Below are 23,179 nucleotides of genomic sequence, written 5' to 3'. Positions count from 1 at the left end.
GCAACCCCCTGGTTGTGGATGTACCTATATCATGACATTGTGCACAGTTAAAAGCTGTAAAATCGATGGAGAAAAATATAGCAACAAGCACGTTTGGAACTAAAATCCATTGCAATATATTTGCTTTAAAGCATTACAAAAACAACAAAAAGACACGCAACCCAGGCTGTACATTCTCTTACCCACATTACGCTCAGCCTGTAATTGGGTTTTTCTCTGTAATGCAAGGATTTGGCGCATGAGCTGCAGACACTATGCCAGAAACATGGAGCGTTAACTGCTGCTGTATATTTTCCAGCTGTGTTTGGTATTCCTCTTGATTGGACTCCTTTAAACCTGAAACCACTGTAAAATTAGCAACATATTCTTGTCGAAGTTATATATTGAAGTATTTTTCATCTGTGTTCATCCATTTAAAATGTGAAAAGCGAAACACTGCAAATTTCAGCTGCCTCAGAGTTCTTCGAAGAGAGTGAAACAAGTGAGGTGTCTGCGAGCATGCCAGCTACACTGAAGCAATAGGACAATTCTACTCTGAGTCCTGTTGTGTTGGTAGAAGTCAATTCCCTACGGAAATATCGCCACAGACTCTGTGCACCATTATTTGCTTTTTCTTGCTGCACAATTTGGTCAACCTTCCCGCATATGTTGGTGCTCCAAAACCCCAGTTTCCCTCTGATCCTATGTATAGTATAATATTCCCTGCCTTTTTACTTTTTTAAGGGTACTCCAAATCAAAAGGAAGGAATGAGAATGTCCTTGCGGCAAATAGCATTGTTTGCAGCTGTGCGGGTTTGTGCCTGCACTTCAGAGGCCACGGCTTCAAAACTGTCACTGCATGTTTAACAGTCACGGAGCTACGTCTGCTGGCCTGGCTACTTATAGATACAAATGGATGTATTGTACACATTACTTAAAATACAAAACTAAAAAATGCAGGTCTTCTCTACCATAGTACTAGTTTATTTTTGATAAGTGCTGGTCCTTTTCAATTAAAAGTATTAATTTTCTCTTGATAACTTCAGGTACTCTCCCTTTAAAAACAAAAAAAAAGTGCCACTACTCCGTACCGAACACTCCTGGGCCATTTAAAGCATTAGGGGGCTTATTTACAAGCTCCTTACGCCGCTGGAGTGTTACTTTTAGTTTGATGAAAAGTAACTTACCAACAGCGAAAGGGCCTTTTAAATATGCCCTTTTATGTACAACTCCCCTCTGTGTGTGCACAGCATCAATATGCAACCCTTCATAACGCAGTGAGTAAGCATTGCACTTTCGCAGATTAAAACCTGTGAACAAGGACACAACAAATAGGCTTGCAAAACCACAAAATCTTAAACAAGCATCTGCAATGCAATAGGTATCAGCGTTTAGGGAACTTTACGCTATTGACATTGAAAATGACAATGCTTTTTATTTTGGTTTTAAAAACTAAAACAACAAAAAAGGCTTTGTTATTTGAACTTGTAATAGCTCAGACTTCTGTAAATGTGAAACCTATTGTATTGCACCCCATCCCATATGCGTTCCGTACATGTGTGCTTGCTTTGAACGATTTTGCGCTAACTCGCGATCCTTTGATACCTGTGGAAATGCTATATCGGTTTTATTTATTCTCTCCTGATGCAGTGTTAAAAGTTTTAAATATTAACTTCATGTGAGGAAACTGCTCACCCCTCCCCCAAGCAGTGAGCAAATGCTTCGATATTGTGACCACCACAATAAATATAGGTGGGACTCGACATCACTATCACTTAAGTAAATACAAAACCTACCTGTTCGGTATACAAAAATAGAAGCTAGTGGCATTGTAAATAACAATTACTTTTCTTTATGTTTTAATAAAGAAAACAAAAAAAACCTAGGGCAAATGCAAGACCTATTGCATTGCAAATGCTTGTTATGTATAGTTATACAATATTGCCCACTGCGGAGCACAGAAGGTCATCTCTCTTTGTAGCCTTAATTCAGCTGTCACGTTCATGACAGAGCGTGCGTCTGAGAATGGAAATTTCCCTTCTCTGCCTTGTTGGCAACAGTTTCAATAAATACAGTTGAGTTCACAGGTGTTCGATTTCCTTAAAACCAAATTAGACCGTTTTCCAACTCGTTTACTTGCACTACGCAATCCACAATTTGAAGTGCACTAATAGTGATCATTTTAGCATACAACCAAGACCTTATTGTATCTAATTTTAGGAATAGATATAGAATCCACTCTACTTAAGGTAATCTCATTGGATAAATGTGAAACCCTCTTCACCGCTCGGCCAAACTAAACTTCTGCACTCGACCCGATTCACGGTTCATAATTTTATTTTTGTTTTTTATTGAAACTTTCCTCTGAAATCATAACTCATTTGTTTAGAAAACATTTGAGACTTTCATGTGTTTTCACGCACCTTTCCAGGAGTACTCAAGGGAATCTATGTGAATCATAGGTTTTCGTAAGTACTGCAGTCGATAAACTTCATGCTTATGGATTCTACCCAATTTGGAAAATTAAGAATGTCTAAATCTCATTCAAAAGTACATGTGCACATTTATGTTTTTTTCTCAATGGACAATCTACTTTTCTCAGGGGAGACACTCCCATCATATATAGCTGTGTTCTCACTTCACCCTTACTTCTGCCATTAACACAAATATATTTGTGTGTTTTGTGAAGTGAATCTACCAACAATCGTTATATAACTTCCCAAAGGTTTTCCTATTTGTGGGATTTAATTTACTTTTGCAAAATCCCACTGCAAGTTACGTGGAAAATGCACATTTACTTACAGGATTTCTGTATTTTCACAAATGCACTATGCCAACGTGAAATGGGGTGGTGGTGGCGGTGGTGGTGGGGTGAGGTGAGGAGTTGGTCTAACGGCTAGAGCCATCGACATCGAATCGGGGGAACCGAATTCGAGTCTCTACAATGACGTTGAATATCCTGTGATTCTGGGCAAATCACTTAGGGGCATATTAACAAGCGGCAGCGATAATTATCGCTGACCGCTGTTAGCGTGAGAAAATCTATTGGCGGCTATTGCTGTCGATAATCTCCATGTTAGCGTTGTATTAACAATGCTTAACGCCATGCAGATAAGAATCCCAGCGATAGCGGGGATTATCGCCGTTTTCAATGGTATATCTCTGGGTTTCCAGCGATATTCCATTGAAAATGGCGATAACCTTGTTGATAGGGCAGGGTAATCTTAGCATGTAATCCACCTCCCATTGGATTACATGGCTAAGTCAGGTCACAAGCAGGTGTTAGGAAAGTAGCGTTAACTGTGGTTAGCGCTACTTTTCCTAACGCTCTGCTTGTTAGCGTGCAGCTTGATAATAATTTCTCCTATTATTTTTGCTCTGGAACGCCAACTTTGCATCTCATTAGAGATGCAAAGCTGGGCGTTGTTGTAAGGCTCGCTAAATCAGCAAAACACTGATAAGGCGATGAAATTATCACAGCTTTTCGGCCGAAAACAGCCGCAAAAGCAGCGATATTTTCATAATATGGTAATATGCCCCACAATCTCCCTGTGCCTAACAAAAACTGATATGTCCTCATGTAACGCAACTGGTGCTATGTAAAGCGCTCTGATACCCGATACCGGGTCAAGTTTGCGCTATCTAACACACAGTAAAAAAACAAATTAATAATAATAATTTCGAATATTGTTTTATTGAATTTATAGATCGTCCGTGTCCAGATAACCGGGTGTACATGGAACGTGGAAGCTCCTGCCCTGACACTTGTTCCAACCCTGTGAGAAGCAGTGTTTGTGGAGATCAAATCACAGATGGCTGTTTCTGTCCTTCTGGTAAAGAGTTTTGTCTGCTTGCAGCTTCTATCTCTGTGCAACTGGTGGGAGGTGAATTGTACTAAACTTGACGCAATTACATTATGGTCAGAATGGGAATGTTTTTCATTACGATCTGTGATCTTCCTAAATTAGTTGATTTGTGACAGTCATACTGACCGTACAGGTCCTACAATAAGCACAGAAGTCCCCGTGACTCAGTGCTGAAAGCTTCCTAGTCACTAATTTCTACTGAAATACCAGATGATGATTTATGGTTTTCTAAGTAGAAATAGAAACTAGAAATTGTTGTCCTCAGTTGATAATAGTATGCGCCCCTATCATATCTCCTCTTACTCGCTTCTCCGTCCTAGTACCTGCTTCTACACATGTGATTACCAGCATTTTACAATTCCATTTGAGGCAAGATTTTTGTGTTAGCAGGTGAAATATTTCACACTCTGTTTAGAAATCACAGAGCTATTCAGGTTTTACAAATTAATGTTGGTGGATATTAATTTCCATTGTGTTAGATAAGATTACCTGACAATTAATTCAAGCTGTCTCAGCTATTATCCAGAATCGAACAAATAATTATAATAATAAGTGGGCTAACTACTTTATCATGATTTTCCAAAATTGTAATCACAATGTTGGTCTTAGATGATTACAAACCATAATCATAGAGAGTGTTACTATAGCATTGAAAAAATGGACATCTACCTCCCACCGCCCACTCATCCAGGAACCCATAACAAGTCAACAAAGGACTGGACCAACTCTCCCTTATCAGTGCACAATATATTACACAATTCACTAACAATGTATAAATACAGAAGAGTTGTGGAGTGATTGTGAGGTGAAAGAGGTTAAATTAATGAAAATTCCTTAATTTTGTTATTTTGGGCATGGACAGTTCAACTATCAACTAGACCTAGACTTTAAGTGGTTATATTTTTGTTGTGTATGGCCTCTATTGGAACCCTTTTTTTGTGAACAACTGGATTGAATTCTTCTGCCTCTCCCAGATCTTCACAAGGGACGTGGTAGAACACAGGCGATGCTGTTATTGTGCCAACTATATACTCCCTAGTACCAGTGGTCCCTACAGACCCACGCTGAAAGGAAAAAATATACCATTGTTGACAAGCAGCTTTGAATGCGGTGCCGGCTATGGCCTTGAAGGGGGTGGGATTGCAAAGAGAGTGGTGGGGGTGAGTGGCAGGTTCTGGGGAGGAAGGTTAGTTTCGGTTGGCCTAGTTCGGTTAACTGGGGGAGGGTGGTGTGGGTAGGTAGGCCAGGAATTTTATTCGTACATTTGGAGAAGGGGAGGGCTTTTTCCGGAGGGTGCTAAGGGTAGATGGCAAGAGGCCAGGTATTTCTTTTTTTTATTTGGTTGATTGAGAGGGCATATGGCGTGGGTGGCAAGAGGTCTGTTTCTTTAAAACAGTTTTTTTATGTTATGTGTGGTTCGCTATTACTACTCTGCCCCTGTATACTTGTTGGAAGCAGAGCCGATGATTTTGGGTAGGGGCATATACAATATCAAATTATAGATAGCTAAAGTTTGAATAACGTGGATGTTTTTCACCTCTGGGTTCTGTGAGACATCACAGACAACTCGAGCTTCACTCTTGTTGTTACTCAGAACCCAGAAGTGAAAAATACTCCCATTGTTCACAGTTATCGATTTCTTACAGAGTTTAGTAAGAGAAAAGCTCTGAATTCTTATCATTCAGTGAAGTAGTCTCCATCTACATTAAAAGATGTAATGTCGAAAGATCGCACCATGCCTGAGAGCTCCTGCAAAGGGAACTGAACATTAGGGGCCAAGAGAAATTAGGAGGTGACTCCCGAGAAAGGTGCACAGGTCACTCTAGAGCTAACTAATCAGGGTCGCTCTTTGTTTCAGGAATGATTCTGGATGATATAATGAATACTGGCTGCATCCCTGTTGGTAACTGCCCTTGCAACTACAAGGGCAAAAATTTTGTCTCAGGAGATTACTATTCTACTCCTTGCCAAACCTGGTAAGAAAATGTATCTTTTTTAAGAAGCATTTTAATTGCATAATTTCATACTATGACCACTTGATATTAAGTTGCTCTGCTGTTAATTCAAATGGGACTGTCCAATGCGTGTTCTGCTTTGACATAGCTGATGAATATAGATCTACACTGCACATTTCTTTCTTGCTAAATATGTTTTTTGTTTCCCTGTAAATGGGCTTTTTTAATGTTTCTTTTACTTATATCAAAGAATCTTACCTCTCCCGTCAGTAGCATTAGTCTGAGAGCAAGGATACCAGGGTACAAAATGAATACATCTAAAGAATGAAGAAGATAAGGGTCCACCAAGTACATAAAACCCAAAGAGAATACATTAGCTACCAAATGCAAAATGTTCAGAAAAGGTAACAAAGGGATGGCGATATGTTGGACTTGGCCCTTTCTGTGGGGTCATCCCCAAACGTTTTGGCTACACACTCCTGTTTTCTGGACCAGTTTTTGTTGGCTTTTCCGTTTCCATGCCCTTTACCACTGATAGCCAGTGCTAGAGTACTTGTGCTCTCTACTTTATCCATTATAAAAAAGGCTTACACCCAATAAGCACATTCATTTTGCTTGTAAGTCACTAGTAACATGGTACTACATGCACGCAGGGTCTGTGATTTAAATGCAACTAATGTGCCTGCAGCACAAATTTCGCCACCCACTTAAGTAGCCTTTTAAAAATGTCTAAAACCTGCCATTGAAGCCTGCATGTTTAGTTTTAATTGTCATTTTGACCTGGCAAAATAAAAATGTGGCCTGGCTTAAACCTTCATTTTTAAAATATAAAAGTAACCTCTAGAGTAGACCCATGATAGTCCATAGGGCAGGGTGCAGTGTGTTTAAAAAGGTGAACATGTACTTTAACCTTTACATATCCTGGTAGTGAAAAACTCTTACATTGTTTTTCACTACTGCAATGACTACCTCTCCCATAAGATAACATTCAGGAAACTTAATACATTTAATAAGTGATACCTTTCATTTGGGGGCAGGTAGGAATATCAAGTTTGGTGTCTAAGGAATTGAAACTTAAAACAATCTTTAATGGTAAAGTCTGATTTTAAGTTACAGTTCTGAACATGCCAGATTTAGAAAGCTGACATTTTCTTGTCCCAACCATTTGGTGTCTGCCACCTGTTTCCTGGGTCACATGAAAAAGTGTATCTGGCAATTGGTCTTTATGTATTGATCCCAGACAGTCAGACAAAGGGCACCTACCCCACTTCCTTATTGCAAAGTCTCTGCCTGAACACTCTCACAAAGTAATTGACATTAGCCCTTTGTGACCCCCGACAAGCTGAGACCAGGGCAGGGAGCAAGGAAATTCCAAGCACCTCTAGAGGTGAAAACACCAGAACCTTCTCCTACTTCAAAGTTGGAACCAGGTATAAATATTGGACACACAAACCCAATTCTCGAGTATACTCCTGGACCTGTGGATACAACAGAAGAAGGACTGCCACTCTGCTGCCTTGCTACTCTGCTGATCCACTTTCTGCTGTCCTGCTTCCTGAGAAGTAAGACTGGATCTGCACCCTTCATCCCAGCCTGAAGTTACTCCAAGGGTCAGCTTACTGACCTACAGGGACAGAGTGAGCTCCAGTGTCTCCTTGCGAGTGCCTAGCTGACCTGCTATATATCAAAGTAGGTACCCCCTGGTAATACTTTAAGGTCCAAGAGTGAGGGGGGAAAAGACAACAAATATACTCTATTGAGAACTCTTGTCAGACCTATATACTTTTACTAATGGCCTCCCCAAGGCTCATCACATGGGCTGTTGAACAACAATAAGTCTTCCCATTCTCAATTGTTAAAAGTTCATTGATATTTATTAAAATATTTTTTCATTTAATATATATATTCAGAATTTTCAATTATTTTATCAATGTTATGGTTTTGGTTCACAATATCAATCAATACAGACTTGTACAATCATTTTCGAACATCAATGTATAAACATACATCGAAATTCATAGGAAATATTTCATGATTAAACTTGCCACAGACATATTATTTACAAATAAAATACACGGAAAGCCATGAAAAACCTTATGATCATTCCTACATTGACCTGCTGCCTGGATCTGGTAACTGCAACTGGGCCTACTGGTCTCTGCTGGAGTAAGTTCCTGACTGCTACGAGGTGTCCCTCTCATCCTTGAACCAGTTGAGATCCTCTCCAAAGAAAAGGGGAAATTCTGATGTTTTGGGCTCTTAAGAAATGTGAGTAGGTTTGTTCCTGCCAAGATCATGCAGCCCACGCCGCCTGCCAATGTGTAGCTCCAGTGAACTAGACTCTCCATGCCACAACAACTGCCAGTGATGCCGGACAATGTGCGATCTGCACTTTGTGCTACATCATCAACAGCTCTCTATGGTTGCCAACGTGAAGCTCCAGCAATGACCATCCTCGACGCCCAACAAGATCTTCACGCTACCGACAATGGTCTGCGATGCCTGGCCTGCTTTTTGCGCTACTATGATGACAATCTGTGATGCTCTCCCTGCTCCTTGCGGCCTCCTCCCCCACAAAGAAACTCTTTGCGATAGACTTTTGAGGGTAACTATTCCAGCGGGACAAGCCAGGAGGTCCCTGTATCTCGCCTTGCTCCATCTGAATTAGTCTGAACTAGTGACTTGCACCCAGTCTCACATGACCAGATAGCCACAAGTGGCCCTTTGTGTTTTTAGGTGCTTTCATTACCTGAAATCTTTGAAATTGCATATCTCTGATTGTACTGATGTTTGCTGTTTTGGTGTCAAGTAATTTATTGAATTTTACTCTATTTTTTGTATTTGATGCTTGATTTTTCTTGTGTTGTATTTGCACTTTATTACTTTTTCAATCACTGCATAAATACTTTACAAATTGCCTCCGAGTTAAGCCTGACTGCTTTTGTGCCAAGCTACAAGAGGGTTATTCACAGGTGAATTCGAGGTTCTGACAGAGATTATAGTTGCTGCTTGAGTAGGGTATCGACCCCCTCAAACAGTAACCCAATTTCCAACATGATGTATAATGGGTTGAACACTGGTCCATGTCACACTATCCTGGGGCATCTAGTCTATTGCAGATAATTGATGTAAGGATGTTAGAAGAGTTGAACAGCTTGTTCAAGCCAATTCTCTGTGCTTGTTAGGGAACTGTTTTCTTCAGTGTACAGGTTCAGCAAAGTCAGGCCGAACAGGATACAGAATCCTTTAATACAGATTGCTGCAACTCACAGTGGAGTGGTTTACAAGCTTTGAAAATGCTTAGGATTTCCAAAAGTTATTGGAACAAGTAAGGAATCCCACAACTTTATAGGAGCACTGCTTTCACTTCACCAGATCATGATTAAGTGTGTTTTATCATACAAAGTATTGCATCTTTATATCTACAAAATCAGACGGAACCTATAGGTGCCATTCTGTAGCTATCCCTATACACATTCAGGCGGCACATAACAGAAGGAAAACAAAGGTTCCAAAGCCTACGATTTGACCACTGTTTCTGTTTCATCTGTGTCCCACAACTATGTCCAGCTCTGACAGTCAGGTTCGATGCAACAAAACTTTTTCTTACCTACAGAAGCAAGAAAAGTATTCTGGATCCAGAACTGTTATAATCTTCAGTACGCCCACCACAAGGCTCCATATATTAAAAAGCTGCATTGTCATTGTTGTTAAATTGAAGTCTAAAGTGCACCTATGGTAAGGCCATAATAAAACAACCCACATCCGTTTTTAAAACACTTTGACTTCAAATGAATCCAGGCGCGGTGCGTCCATTGGGGCGTAGGGGCGTAGCCCCACTAAGCCCCATGGACCCACCACGTCGTCACTAGAAGCCAAACATAATTATTTAAAAAAATCGCGCTATCTGCCGGCCGGGAAACCGGGAGACACCCGACCTTCCCGGAGTGCGCAAGGGGGGGAGGAGGGGGGGAAGGATCGGGCAGCTGCGCAAGTGTATTTTTGGGCACAAACATGCCCGCGCATGCGCAGATCTTTTTCCTGTGAATTCCCCCTTAGAGAGAGGACCAGGGGGCGGGCTGCAGCCCCCGGGGTTACACAGGGCGACTGGGCGAGGAGTCATGGTGCCCCCCCAGCCAATCCTGGCGCTGCATACAGCGCCAGGATTGGCTGGTCAATACATAGCCCGGTTACATAACGCCTGACGGATAGCACGACCGACTTTGGTGCTGGGAAACCAGGTTCGAGCCTCTTATCGAACCATAAAAATTTATACATGACTTACTTTGGTGTTAAATAAATAGATATTTTAAAAAACAAATAAAAATGATGTTCCGACTAAGCTGTGAAATTGGTGTCGAATAAATACATGTTTTAAAAACAATTAATATTAATCATGTATCATTGGTGCTGGAGTACAAGGTTCGAGACTGGTATTAAACACTGACAAGCTGTGTGCAAGTTATATGGTCATAAAAATACATGAATGATGGATGCAAGATGGGTGGATGGGTGGATGCATGAATGGATGCAGGATGAATGATGGGTGGATGAATGGATGGGTGGATGCATGAATGAATGATGGATGCAGGATGGATGCAGGATGGGTGGATGGGTAGATGAATGAATGGATGCAGGAATGGATGCAGGAATGGATGATGGATGGGTGGATGGATGGGTGGATGGATGCGTGAATGAATGATGGATGGATGGATGCTGGATGGGTGGATGAATGAATGATGGATGCAGGATGGATGCAGGGTGGATGGATGGGTGCATGAATGATGGATGCAGGATGGGTGGATGGATGGGTGCATGAATGATGGATGCAGGATGGGTGGATGGATGGATGATGGATGAATGATGGGTGGATGAATGGATGGGTGGATGCATGAATGAATGATGGATGCAGGATGGATACAGGATGGGTGGATGAATGAATGATGGATGCAGGATGGATGCAGGGTGGATGGATGGGTGCATGAATGAATGATGGATGCAGGATGGGTGGATGGATGGATGATGGATGAATGATGGGTGGATGAATGGATGGGTGGATGCATGAATGAATGATGGATGCAGGATGGGTGGATGAATGAATGATGGATGCAGGATGGATGCTGGGTGGATGGATGGGTGCATGAATGAATGATGGATGCAGGATGGATGGATGGATGGGTGGATGCAGGATGGATGATGGATGGGTGGATGGATGGGTGGAAGGATGGATGGATGCATGAATGAATGATGGATGGATGCTGGATGGGTGGATGGATGGATGGATGAATGATGGATGCAGGATGGGTGGATGGGTGGACACATGAATGGATGCAGGAATGGATGCAGGATGGATGCAGGATGGATGATGGATGGGTGGATGGGTGGATGGATGGATGGATGGATGAATGAATGATGGATGGATGGATGCAGAATGGATGGGTGGATGGATGGATGGGTGGATGAATGAATGATGGATGCAGGATGGATGGGTGGATGGATGGATGGGTGGATGCATGAATGAATGATGGATGCAGGATGGATGGGTGGATGCATGAATGGATGCAGGAATGGATGCAGGATGGATGATGGATGGGTGGATGGGTGGATGGATGGGTGGATGGATGGGTGGATGGATGGATGCATGAATGATGGATGGATGGATGCAGGATGGATGGGTGGATGGGTGGATGAATGAATGATGGATGCAGGATGGATGGGTGAATGGATGGATGGGTGGACGCATGAATGAATGATGGATGCAGGATGGATGGATGGGTGGATGCATGAATGGATGCAGGAATGGATGCAGGATGGATGATGGATGGGTGGATGGGTGGATGGGTGGATGGATGGGTGGATGGATGGGTGGATGGATGGATGATGGATGGATGGATGGGTGGATGGATGGATGGGTGGATGAATGAATGATGGATGCAGGATGGATGGGTGGATGGATGGATGGGTGGATGCATGAATGAATGATGGATGCAGGATGGATGGGTGGATGCATGAATGAATGATGGATGCAGGATGGATGGGTGGATGGATGGATGGGTGAATGCATGAATGAATGATGGATGCTGGATGGATGGGTGGATGCATGAATGAATGATGGATGCAGGATGGATGCAGAATTGGTGGATGGATGGGTGGGTGGATGGATGGATGGGTGGATGCATGAATGATGTATGGATGGATGCAAGGTGGTTCGGGCTCGCTCGCTGCGCTCGCTCGCTGCGCTCACTGCGGTGCAATATGCAAATTAGTTTACGCCGCACCACTTTCAAATGTCACCAGCCGCCCCTGAATGAATCATGTGAGTTTGTGTCAGGTCACTGGTGGCTAGTATGGCTTTTCTAATAATTTCACATTAAATAAAGGTTAGCATGTGGACAGTAGTACCTCTCTCCCAATGCCTAATTTGAGCTAGTGAATACAGGTTGGGTCCTTAGACACTCAGGGCCATATTTATGACCCTTTTGGCACAGTGCAGCGCATGAAGTCACCTTGCTGCACTGCCCAGAATCACATGGAATGGGCAGGAATGTGCTGTATTTATCCAAGAAGGTACATTCCTGTCCTTTCCCCTTGGGCAGGTTCCATTATGGCAGCTGTTATGGCAGCCTAACACCAATGCAGGCACCCTTGCAACAATACCTTCAGGTTGGGTTGTCACGGAACCAAACTGCAGGAAAATAAACAAAAACAAACATATGCCCGACTGGCTGGGATCACATTCTGGCTGTTTCCAGTAGTCAGCAATGTGGGCAGCATAGAAATCAGGCTAGTTTCCAGCGGGAAACATACCACTGCCATTGCTCTACTGCTGTGAAACTGCCAGCCCCATGGGAAACTCATAATGCGGCAGGTGGGGCGGCCGACTGCTCGGCAGAGTACTCGGTCCAGCTGCAGCGATGGGACAGCAGGAAGCCCACATAACTGGTAATCTGGCCCCTAGTCTCTAAACCTCTAGGGTAGTATTTCTTCGGATGGCTGCAAAGGTTTTTCAAATGTATTTGTAAGGTCAGATAGTGAGCAGAAAGGGAAAGAGAGTTGATCAACAGCAGGGAATTAAAATAAACTTGCACAAAAATGGAGCACATGTCATCTTCCGTCTCTGATAAATATGTTCTGTTGTTGATCTTTTAGCTATTGCTCCGGTGGCAAGTGGGACTGCAAGTCACATCCCTGCTCAGGATTCTGCATGCTTGAAGGTGGCTCTCACATCACCACGTTTGATGGAAAAGATTTTACGTTTCATGGAAATTGTCCATATGTCATCTCAAAGGTACCTAACTGTCCTCTGCACTATATTCTGTAAGCACAATGGGCAGCTGTCCGGTAGCAAAAGGGTAGATGACAAGGTTAGACTAGAAGTCACAGAGTGTGGAGGCTGCCTGCATCATTGTTTTTTTTAACCTCCAGACACCACCACAGCACCAGAACATTTTCTATTTGGATATAAGAATTTGGAAGTCGCCGAACTGCTATATGAACCTAAAGATTGCATTGACAAGATCATGAAGACATTTTTAGTTTCTAAATATACAGATGGTTTGGAGCACTTTATTTATTGTAAAACACAGTATTCTGTACCAGAAACCTAACTGATTTTTTTTGATGCTCTTTGCTTCAAAACCTGCCTGCTATCCTGCCGATCCAAAATGCAAGGCACATCAGGTGTCTTCTTGTCTATCCTGCTCCTTATTTACAAACATTACAAGTGCCTGTTCATTTTTTCCAAAAAGCATCCAAAATCTCTGTATGAAAGGCAGGAGAAACCATGCAGAAATCAGTGTAGAAACTCTGCACATTTTCCCCACAGACTTAAAATCTCCATTACTTCCTTGCTCTCAAAACTACTGAGACCAAGGTAATGGTAATTCAGGGTGTCAAAATAATGGGGATAATTCTGAGGTGCTCAAATTTGAGGCCTGTTATGTGACCTTAATGGGCTTCATTACAGGTTAGGAGAAAATATGTGAAAAGAAATGAGGTGGCTCTAGTTAACGATGTACGATGGTATCTTTGAACTTGTTTCATCCTGTTATGAGTTAAATCCCCACGGAATGAGGAATAAGTGTGGGTCTAGGATTTTCCAGGCAGAAGAATTCCAAGTTCTGTGGGAATATGTGCACATATCTACCACTTGTTCTGAGCAGGTGGTAACTCTGTGCAAGGAAGTCAGTGATAGTCAGGGTTGGTGTGGGGAGTGGGCAGTGTGGAAGTGGGAAGGAGACGATGTTGCCCAGCAAGGGGGAGCATCAGGTTAAGGGCTGTGGCCAGTTGCACTGCTGCCGATTCCAAAGTGGATTTTACCAGCCATATATTCCAGGTGTTACAATAAAAGCTAGTGTTCAGCACCCTGACATTCCAATTCTGGAACGACGGCTCCCTCATAAATTGGACAGGGCTGATTTCTACCAAGGAATTCTGCTTCGCTCACCAGGGAACAAAACACAAGAGGCACATTAAGTATACATTATTTGTGAGAAAGTCTGAGATGTTTGAAGATACTGCCAGCAAGGCAGGCTAACAGTGAGCCCCGATGGCAATGTGCATGTTTATCTTTCACAGATAGACTGTTGATTAAGCAATAAGAAGTCGATATTAAAATACTCTGCGATTGCATTTTAAATGTTCAGATTTTGCTTGGTTTTTATAAATAGACTGCTAACTAATCATTGAACAATGGGCAAGCTCAAAGATGTTTTTTAGCCAACCTGTTAGACTTGCTGGTCTTAGGGTGGTCTTCTCTCAAACGTTTTGCCTTTTTCTCCCCTTTTTTTTCTAAATTAGTTGTTTTTGGCCTTAGGACTCTGTGCACTTTACCACTACTAATCAGTTCCAAAGTGTTTGATGTCACTCCCTAAACCATGGTAAAATTGGCTTACACCTCATTGGCATATTTAACTTAATTATAAGTCCCTGCTAAAGTTATATACCATATACCCAAGGCCGGTACCTTAAACGCTAGGGGCCTGCAGCACTTATTGTATCACTCATTAAATAGCACCTTAAAACATGCTTCAGGCCTGCCATTGCAGCGTGGATGCTGTTTCAAAAAACATTTAAACTTGGCAAAATAATGCGTGAGGCCTTCTGTCCTGCTTGAACCCAGGACCACCAGTGACTCTAAGGCCTTGTTGGCTGGCCTCCAGATCAGAGCCACAGGGACAGAAAGGCTCCAAACATCTTGAACCTGCACCTGGACCAAGCCTTAGTGAGTTCTGACCCTCAAAGTGGTGTCCCTCCAGTCCTGGAGCCTTGGAAGTTGTGTTAATGGTGCCCAGATAGCCCCAATCCAAAACGTTAGGCAAAATGTGCTACAAGAACTGAAAAGAGGCCAAGTCCTGTATTACTGAAAGGGTGCAACTTCCCTATTTGCGCCATGGGGTACCATTAAGCAGGTGCACCAGGTGCAAACAGGAAAACTGCGCCCTATTGTGAAGTAAGCGCTGCCTTCAGGGCAGCCATGAATACGCACTGTCACCAGGGCAGCACATTCGAGGGAAATATGGAGCAGATGTTTAAAAGCTGCTCTGTGTTTCTCTGTGCAGGCAGCAACCCGTCTGCACTTGCAAAAGGGATTAGAGATCAACTTGCTGCAGTGAGTAACTGCACCCACCTACAGGGGAATGTCGGGGGATCCATGGGACCCTATTTCCTCCCTTGAGTTGGCTGCTCTCAGGTAGTGCACTGACAGGGAGCCATCTTTTTGTGGTGCACTTGTCTCCTAATGGCATGTTTGCCTCTGTGCTCAAGTCGGTAATACAGAGTAGCAGTAGAGGGGCAGTAATTCCCTTATTTGCATGGAGTCACGCCCCGATGCAAATAAAGGAAAGCCCTCTCTCAATATAGCTGGCACTAGATGAACACAAGCTCATCTGCAGCACCTTCTGTAATACCAAAGGTCCCCAGGGGGCATGCAAAGTGGGTGCAAATGCCAGTTGCACCCCAGGGCAGTTTCTGTAATACAGTCCCAGAATACACCTGCTTGCCCATGAGCCCAAGGTGCATCACCGGTTGGCCTGACTACATGGTAGCTTGCCTTTTATTGTGCTCTGAGCCGAAAATCCTGTTCAGTACTTCCTTGCAGAAGGGGTATCCTGTCTCGTCGAGCCCTCATCAGCTACAGCCAGCAGCTTTGTCCCACTGGAGATTTTCGACTTCCAAAAACAGAGTAAGCCTGTACGTAGAAATCTTTACCACAACTTCATCCAGCGGCTCCCTGATGACGACTCCTCCTCAGACACCTACAGTTCCCTTGACCCCACTGAACTTTACCTTCTAAGACATTTTCTGCAAAAATCTTCAATGTCTAAAGGTAAGAGGAGACCAGGCCCAATCCACTTCATGTATTCCAACCACGTTCCATTGTGGTTGCCCATAACTTTTGATTTTGCCCTAGTCTCGTGCGACTAGATGTCCATGGTTAGTTCTATGATCTTGTAGTTGCTAGATTGCACTAACGATTTTTAACTTTGGTGTCAAATAATTTATTACATTTCATTCTATTTTTCCAAATTAGTGGGGGATTTTTCTTATGTTTTGTTTCCACTTATTACTGTTAAATCCTGCATAAATACCTTACACATTGCCTCAAGTTAAGCCTGACTACTTTTGTGCCAAGCTACCAGAGACTTAAGCATAGGTTAATTTAGTGACTTTTAGTGGTTCACCCTGCCAAAGATTGCGGCTGTTGCTTGAGAAGTACCCACACACCCCTCAAACAACAACCCAATTTCTCACACTCCCCTTTAATTATCAGCTAACAATGGGCCCTGATTTCTTTTTTTAATTTCTGGGTTTGTGTGACTTTCTGTGTGTTTATATTTGTGTGTGTATCTTTAAGGGGGACAGAACTTATTTTGAGACTCCAAAGGAGGCAACTGGTCATTAGTCACTTGTTACCTGGCCAAATCCCCAATTCTTACAGACCCACCTGCCAATGTATATATCACCAGCAGAAAGCAGATGGTAAATAACAGCAATAAACACCTTGGAATTAGGGAAAGCATTCCTTAAAGGGTTTGGTAATTCTGGGTTTGATGTTTTTTTATCATTCCTGGGTGTTTATCTCATAATACTGTTTAATTCTCAGAGATTTACCTACTGGAATCATAATTTCCAGCCCTGAATCTCCCCGTGGAGTTAATGGGGAACACAGAATGGGTCCTTAGATTTATGTGCCACAATATGTAATAATAAAAGTCCTACAGAATAGGTTTTGTTGTATTTCAGTCTTTTTTTAAACCTAAAATGCACATCTGATAGCCCTGGTAGAGACTGGATAGAAAAATGAACAGTGTCATCTGTAATGTCCGATTCAGCAAAGCTTAGTATACTGCGAAGTCTGCAGTAAGCAGTGCTTTAAATGGGGAAAAATTGTGTAGGTACTCATTTAAATGAGGGAGGTGAGTGGGCAGGGCTGGGGGCGGGGCTAAAGGCAACACAGGACATACTTATTGTCTTCTATACTAGTTATAGCACATACCAAAACACATGAGAAATGTATTTCAATAACCACAACAGGTTAATTCGTTATACAAAACGAAAGCCAAACACAGTGATATTTTAACATTTCCTTGTGTAATATTTCTCTCGATTTTCTCTCACAAAACATACAGGCAAGCATGCAAACAGACAAACGCAAGCAGACACTCCCACAAAAGAACTAGATGGGATTAAAGCCATTTTAGCCCCCTTACCTCCCACTGCTTTCTTCATTGCGCTGTCACTGGGCAGCTTCAATTCTTTGCAACACAGCTTAATAAACAACCGGGGGATCAGCACTACAGAGGTGCTTTGGCTGCCAAAGAGACAGGCTACCACCACTAGCAGCTAAAACGCCTACCCTTTCATGAGTACCGGTACTCTCCTCGACAGCAAAGCAGTACCGGTACTCACAGTGATAAAAAGAAGTGCCCTTACCCAGTACCTGTGAATAGCGACCCATTTAAAGCACTGGCAGTAAGGATTTTTCACCAGCAAGACACGGTCGGTTTTGATATCCGCAGTGAATTGACCTGTCATGTTATGCCATCAGGAGACAGTAGTTTTCTAATGTTGGCAATGAGATAGATTTTCTATTACGCCTCATGTGGCATAGCAATGTGTTGTGTGATGTCAACAGAAAGCCTGGGGCTTCTGTGGTGGCATTGCAGTGAAACTTTTTTCGCTACAATGTCCTATACAGTCATGCTGTGTGTTCCGTGATCAGTAGCGGCTGGTGGCAGGGCGGAGTGGTGGGTTGGGGTTGGGAGAGACTATGTGGAGGTGGGGAGACGGGCGGGGGGTGGGGGCAGACAATAATACAGATAAAAAAATACCTAGAACTTTTCCTGACACTCTATTCTGTGTCCTTGCTGCCGCAGGCTCTGGATACGGTCTCCTTCCTCCTAGCGCTCTCCTCGGCTGACTAGGGAGCAAAGGGAAGGGCTTCTGCACTAGTACTATGTAAAACCTGCCTTGGATTGCAGGCTCTGAAGTGCCAAGGTCCGATTGGTCAGCTGTAGGTAGCCAGCCAATCTGACCTGCGCACTGGCAGGGTGCTGCATGACTAGTGCAATCGCACTGATCAACCCTGCCCCCTGCCATCGCGCTTTAACCGTGCGAGTCTAGGACACATTAATAAAATGGTATTTATTACCATTTTATTGATGTGTGTGTAGCGTTCTAGTTTATGCACGTCACGCAGACGTGACGTGCGGCGGCCATGTTGGCGGCGATGCGCGCGCATCGCATTGCGCGCTGAGAAGTGTAAGGAGAGCAGCGCCGGCCGGCGCTCCTCGGAGAATATAATTACTTACCTTCAATAAACCTAGCTGTACCACCACCACTGCTTGCCTGTGATCATTAGACTACTTTACAGTGGCGACGAGGGTGGGATGCACTTCTGGACGATCACGACAGACAACGGACCCTCCACGTGGGCAACCTGTAGGGAAAATACAAATCCGGACACAGCCATCGGGCCCATCCAGACCCGGGCAAGGAACCCTGCACTGCCCTGCGGACGAGATTAACCACCAGGCCACGGCAGGACACGCAGGAGGTACGGCGAATCCGAGGAGCGTGGCAGTGCCACAGCCAACCATAGAGGCGGCGAATAGGCCAGAGCAGTGGCGCGAACCCCCCCACAGCTGCTAGGACGCACTACACCCCTGAGTAACCACGCCAGGGAGGTATAGCGCTGGCTACCAAAGGGGAGGAGGCGGGGACCGACACCAAGAGTCCCCAGAGAGAAACGAGCACAGGGTTCGAGGACAGCACCCCAGGTAGCCCCTCTGGCAAAGACGCCAACACAAAAGTCACCAGGGAGGTGAAAATGAGCACACCGGCGGGGTATGCAATAGCTCCTGTGCAATTTCTACCGAAACCCGGTGAACCACTAATGAAGTGGGAGGATTGGAAAGAATATATTGATAATTTCATAGGGGTCCTGGAGGACGAAAATGAAGAAAAATTCACCCCCCAAAGAAAGAAACGTATCCTGTTGCTGAACCTGGGACCGGAGGGACTCAGGATTTACAAGAGTCTGGTGCCCAAAAAGAGAGAAGACACTGATGACGACGTGTATGCCCATGCAGTGGAAGACCTAGATGAACGTTATCGTCCCACTATCTGTGTGTCAGTGGACAGATTTAATTTCCAGCAAAGAAAACAATGGGCTGGAGAAACCATAGAAGAATATGTAGCAGCCTTGAGGAAACTGGCGGCCCCGTGTAAATACGCACTGTGGGAAGACGAATTCATCAATGATCAGGTCGTGATGCACACTGCGAGCACTAATGTTCAAGATAAGCTATGGGCAAGCGGCGACACCACACTCAAAGACGTATTGGTCATCGTAAAGAGGGCAGAACTCGCAAGGAGGTGTGCTGACGCAACCAAGAAAGACGTAGCCGCCCCAACGATGGTGAACAGGATACAAGAAGGAGACCACCGCAAAGACCAGAGAGGCAAGGACCCGGTGAGCAAAGGAACCAACAGATGGCAAGGGAAGCAATCAAGCAATGACGGCAAGAAAATGTGCTACAGATGCGGAAGTTGGTCCCACGATGCACGGGATAGAAGATGTCCAGCGTTCCGAGCAAAGTGTCTACACTGTGGCATCTTAGGCCACTATGAGAAAGTGTGTAGGAAGAAACAACCCAAGGGCATGGTGAAATGTGTCGACCAAGGCAAGAAGATCAGGAGGAGGTTGCAGAGGAAGAGGTGGTCACCGTCTTATGCATACATGACCAGGTATTGAGCGTGGAAGAGAAGAGGTCAACAAAACCCGTCCTGGACATGTCAATGGGCGGGATCACCATCACGGTAGTGGCAGATTCCGGATCTCCATTCACCATTGTACAACGGGCAGTGTGGGAAGAAGTGTTCAGACACAAGTTGGGCCCAGAGTTGGAGAAACTAGACATTCGGCCGGTCACCTACAATGGCGACCGCATTCCAATGGTGGGGTTCCGACGCCTGTTGTTCGAATTTAGGGGCCGATCAGCATGGTGCAAGCTGTACATTGCAGAAAGAGGACCCACCGTTCTGGGATGGCTAGACCAGGGCGATCTAGGAATAAAGCTAGATCCAGGGGGAAAGGAGCAAATACTACTCACAGAGCAAGAGGAATGGCCGGACCTGAACAAATGGAAGGAGAACTACCCAAAGGTGTTTGGAGGCACGGTGGGAAGGATGGAGAAATTCCAACACAAGATTGTGCTCAAGGAAGGAGCCATCCCGGTAGCTCACAAAGTGAGGAACGTACCAATTGCGGTCAGAGAAGCAGTCCAGATGGAACTCCAAGAATTGGAAAAGAAGGGAATAATAGAACCGATCACCTGCGCAGAATGGCTGGCGCCCTTAGTGGTTGTAATGAAGCCCAATGGGAAGGTCCGGCTCTGTGTGGACCTGAGAGAACTGAATAAAAATATTGTGGTGGAAAAATTTCCCCTCCCCAGAATCGAGGAAATGTTGGCCAAAACCAGAGGAGTAAAGTGGTACTCCACTATCGACTTGACCTCGGCCTATCACCAAATAGCACTTCATCCGGACAGCAAAAGCCTTACATCCTTCATCACTCCGTTTGGGTGCTACCAGTTTTGTAGCATGCCGTTTGGACTGGCCTCGGCGGCTGCAGTCTTCCAGAAAATGATGCACCAACTATTCAGAGACTGCAAGGGCGTCCAGTATTTCCAGGACGACATCCTGGTGATGGGGTGTGACAGGCTGGATCACGATCAGAAGCTGGAAAAAGTGCTACAAACGTTGGAGAACAAAGGCCTTACAGCGGAGTGGACAAAGTGCCGATTGGGCCTGCAATCGGTAACATACCTAGGCCACGAAATCGGACGACAGGGTGTCACACCCAAGGCGGAAAACGTAAAAGCCATCGCTGAAGCACCGCCCCCCAAGAACAAGGAAGAGGTCAGGTCGTTCTTGGGGATGGCGGAGTACTACAGCAAGTTTGTGGTACACTTTGCCTCCAAGACCCACAACATGAGGCTGTTGACCAGGGAGAGCACTGCGTTCCAGTGGACACCGGAAGCCCAAGCAGAGTTCGAAACCATCAAAAAGGACGTCATAGGAGCTGTACCTCTCAAAGGATACGACCCACAAGGCACCACTGTACTTACGACTGACGCCAGCGACAAGGGCCTGGGCGCTGTACTCATGCAAGACCGAGGAAGAGGAGAATTAGAGACAATCAGTTTTGCATCCAGAGCATTGACGGATACAGAGAGCAAATACAGCGTGATTGAGAAGGAGATGCTGGCGGTGGTATGGGCCATGACGAGATTCCGGCAATTTCTGTGGGGTACCCGATTTCTACTCAGAACAGATCACAAACCGTTGGTAAAGGTACTAACATCGAGCGGACACGCCAGTGCCACCCCCAGGATATCCAAAATGTCTCTAAAGTTACTCGAGTTCAGGTATGATGTGGAGTACATTCCTGGGAATCGGAACCGGGTAGCGGATTACCTGAGTAGAGCAGCCACCATGGAGCCCGGAGAGGAAGACCCTGCAGGCAGTGGGGAGTTGGTAGCTCTCATAGAAGACCAGGAGAAGTTAATCAGCCAACAAGAATGGGCAGAGGCATATGAGGAGGACACCGACATGAAGGAAGTAAAGATGCACATCGTACAGGGATGGCCAGACAAAAGAAATATGAAGGCGAGCCTCAGGCCATACTATGAAGTGCGGGAAGAACTGTCGGTAGGAGACAAGGGGGTATTCATTTACAGAGGAGACAAGGTGATCCCCCCAAGGAACCTCACCACCAAACTCTTGGACCTGCTACACGAGGGCCACCTGGGCATAGGGAAACTCAAGGCAAGAGCTAAACAAAACTACTGGTGGCCAGGCACGGACATAAGGGCCGAAAGGCAGGTCAGGGAATGTCCACAATGTCAAGGAGCTGACAAGACCCTTAAACCTTTGAGGCCAGCGCTAGGGAAGTTTGACCACCCCTTAAATCCGTGGGAAGAATTATCTGTAGACATTTTGGGACCCGTCCTAGATGACCAGGGCACACAGAAATACGTGTGTGTACTCATGGATCGATATTCCAAGTGGCCGGAGTTGAAGGTGGACGAGTCCATGGACACAGAGAACATCCTAAAGTTTCTGTCAGAGACCTTCACAAGGGAAGGAATCCCCAAATCTATCCTGAGTGACAATGGCCCCCAGTTCACGTCGGAAAGGTGGAGCAAGTTTATGCAAAGAAATGGCATCACTATCAAACGTACAGCAATCTACCATCCAGCTGGAAATGGTCTAGTGGAGCGATTTAATAGGGTAGTGATGGGAGCCATACAAGCCGCCATATCCAGCGAACAAAACTGGGAGAAAGCGCTAGAGAACATGGTGTGGGCCTACAGAATAACCCCCACTGGCACGGGGTATAGCCCATTTCAAATATTGAGGGGACGAGAACCATTCACGCACGACAACAGGATCTGGAAGGAAAAGGTCGTAACCAGCGAATGGTCCCCTGCAGTGGTACGGGCCAATCTGGAAAGAGCACAGACAATCTACACCAACCACTACAACAAAAGGAGGAATGTGAAGGGGACAGGCCTGTAAAAAGGAGAGTGGGTGAGAGTAAAGCTAGCCACTCTACAGAAGAAAGGAGACAGCAAGTATAGCAAGCCTATGCAAGTCAAGGAAGTGTATGATCGAGCGGCCCTGCTGAGCGACGGAAACGTGTGGTCTCAGGACCGCATGGCCCGGTGCAACAAGGTGTTGAGATGGGAACAACCGGAAATGGAATGGGAAGAAGCGGATGAATCGAACATGGAAAGGGTACAAGAAGGAAGTGAACAATGTGATGGAGCAAGTACAGAGAAGGTGAGAGAAAGTGAAGAAATGAGCGAGAGT

The 23,179-nt window shown here is 44.8% G+C and overlaps 2 protein-coding genes across 9 annotated transcripts in view; one reads left to right on the top strand and one right to left on the bottom strand.

Moving 5' to 3' along the window:
- Positions 1-23,179, bottom strand: part of LOC144823886 (uncharacterized) — a 1,846,314-nt gene that overhangs the window by 1,171,377 nt on the left and 651,758 nt on the right. The window lies entirely within an intron of this gene.
- The window catches only part of LOC144823884 (mucin-5B-like), a 946,734-nt gene that overhangs the window by 367,682 nt on the left and 555,873 nt on the right, over positions 1-23,179 (top strand). Inside the window, exons 7-9 of the mRNA XM_078682773.1 lie at positions 3,687-3,812; positions 5,704-5,821; positions 12,950-13,088. Coding sequence (XP_078538899.1) covers positions 3,687-3,812; positions 5,704-5,821; positions 12,950-13,088 — 383 coding nt within the window. The remainder of the gene's footprint in view (positions 1-3,686; positions 3,813-5,703; positions 5,822-12,949; positions 13,089-23,179) is intronic.

This window comes from Lissotriton helveticus, chromosome 3_1 (genome assembly GCF_964261635.1).
Source record: "Lissotriton helveticus chromosome 3_1, aLisHel1.1, whole genome shotgun sequence".
Classification (NCBI taxonomy): domain Eukaryota; kingdom Metazoa; phylum Chordata; class Amphibia; order Caudata; family Salamandridae; genus Lissotriton; species Lissotriton helveticus.
This window is presented reverse-complemented; position numbering and strand designations above follow the sequence as displayed.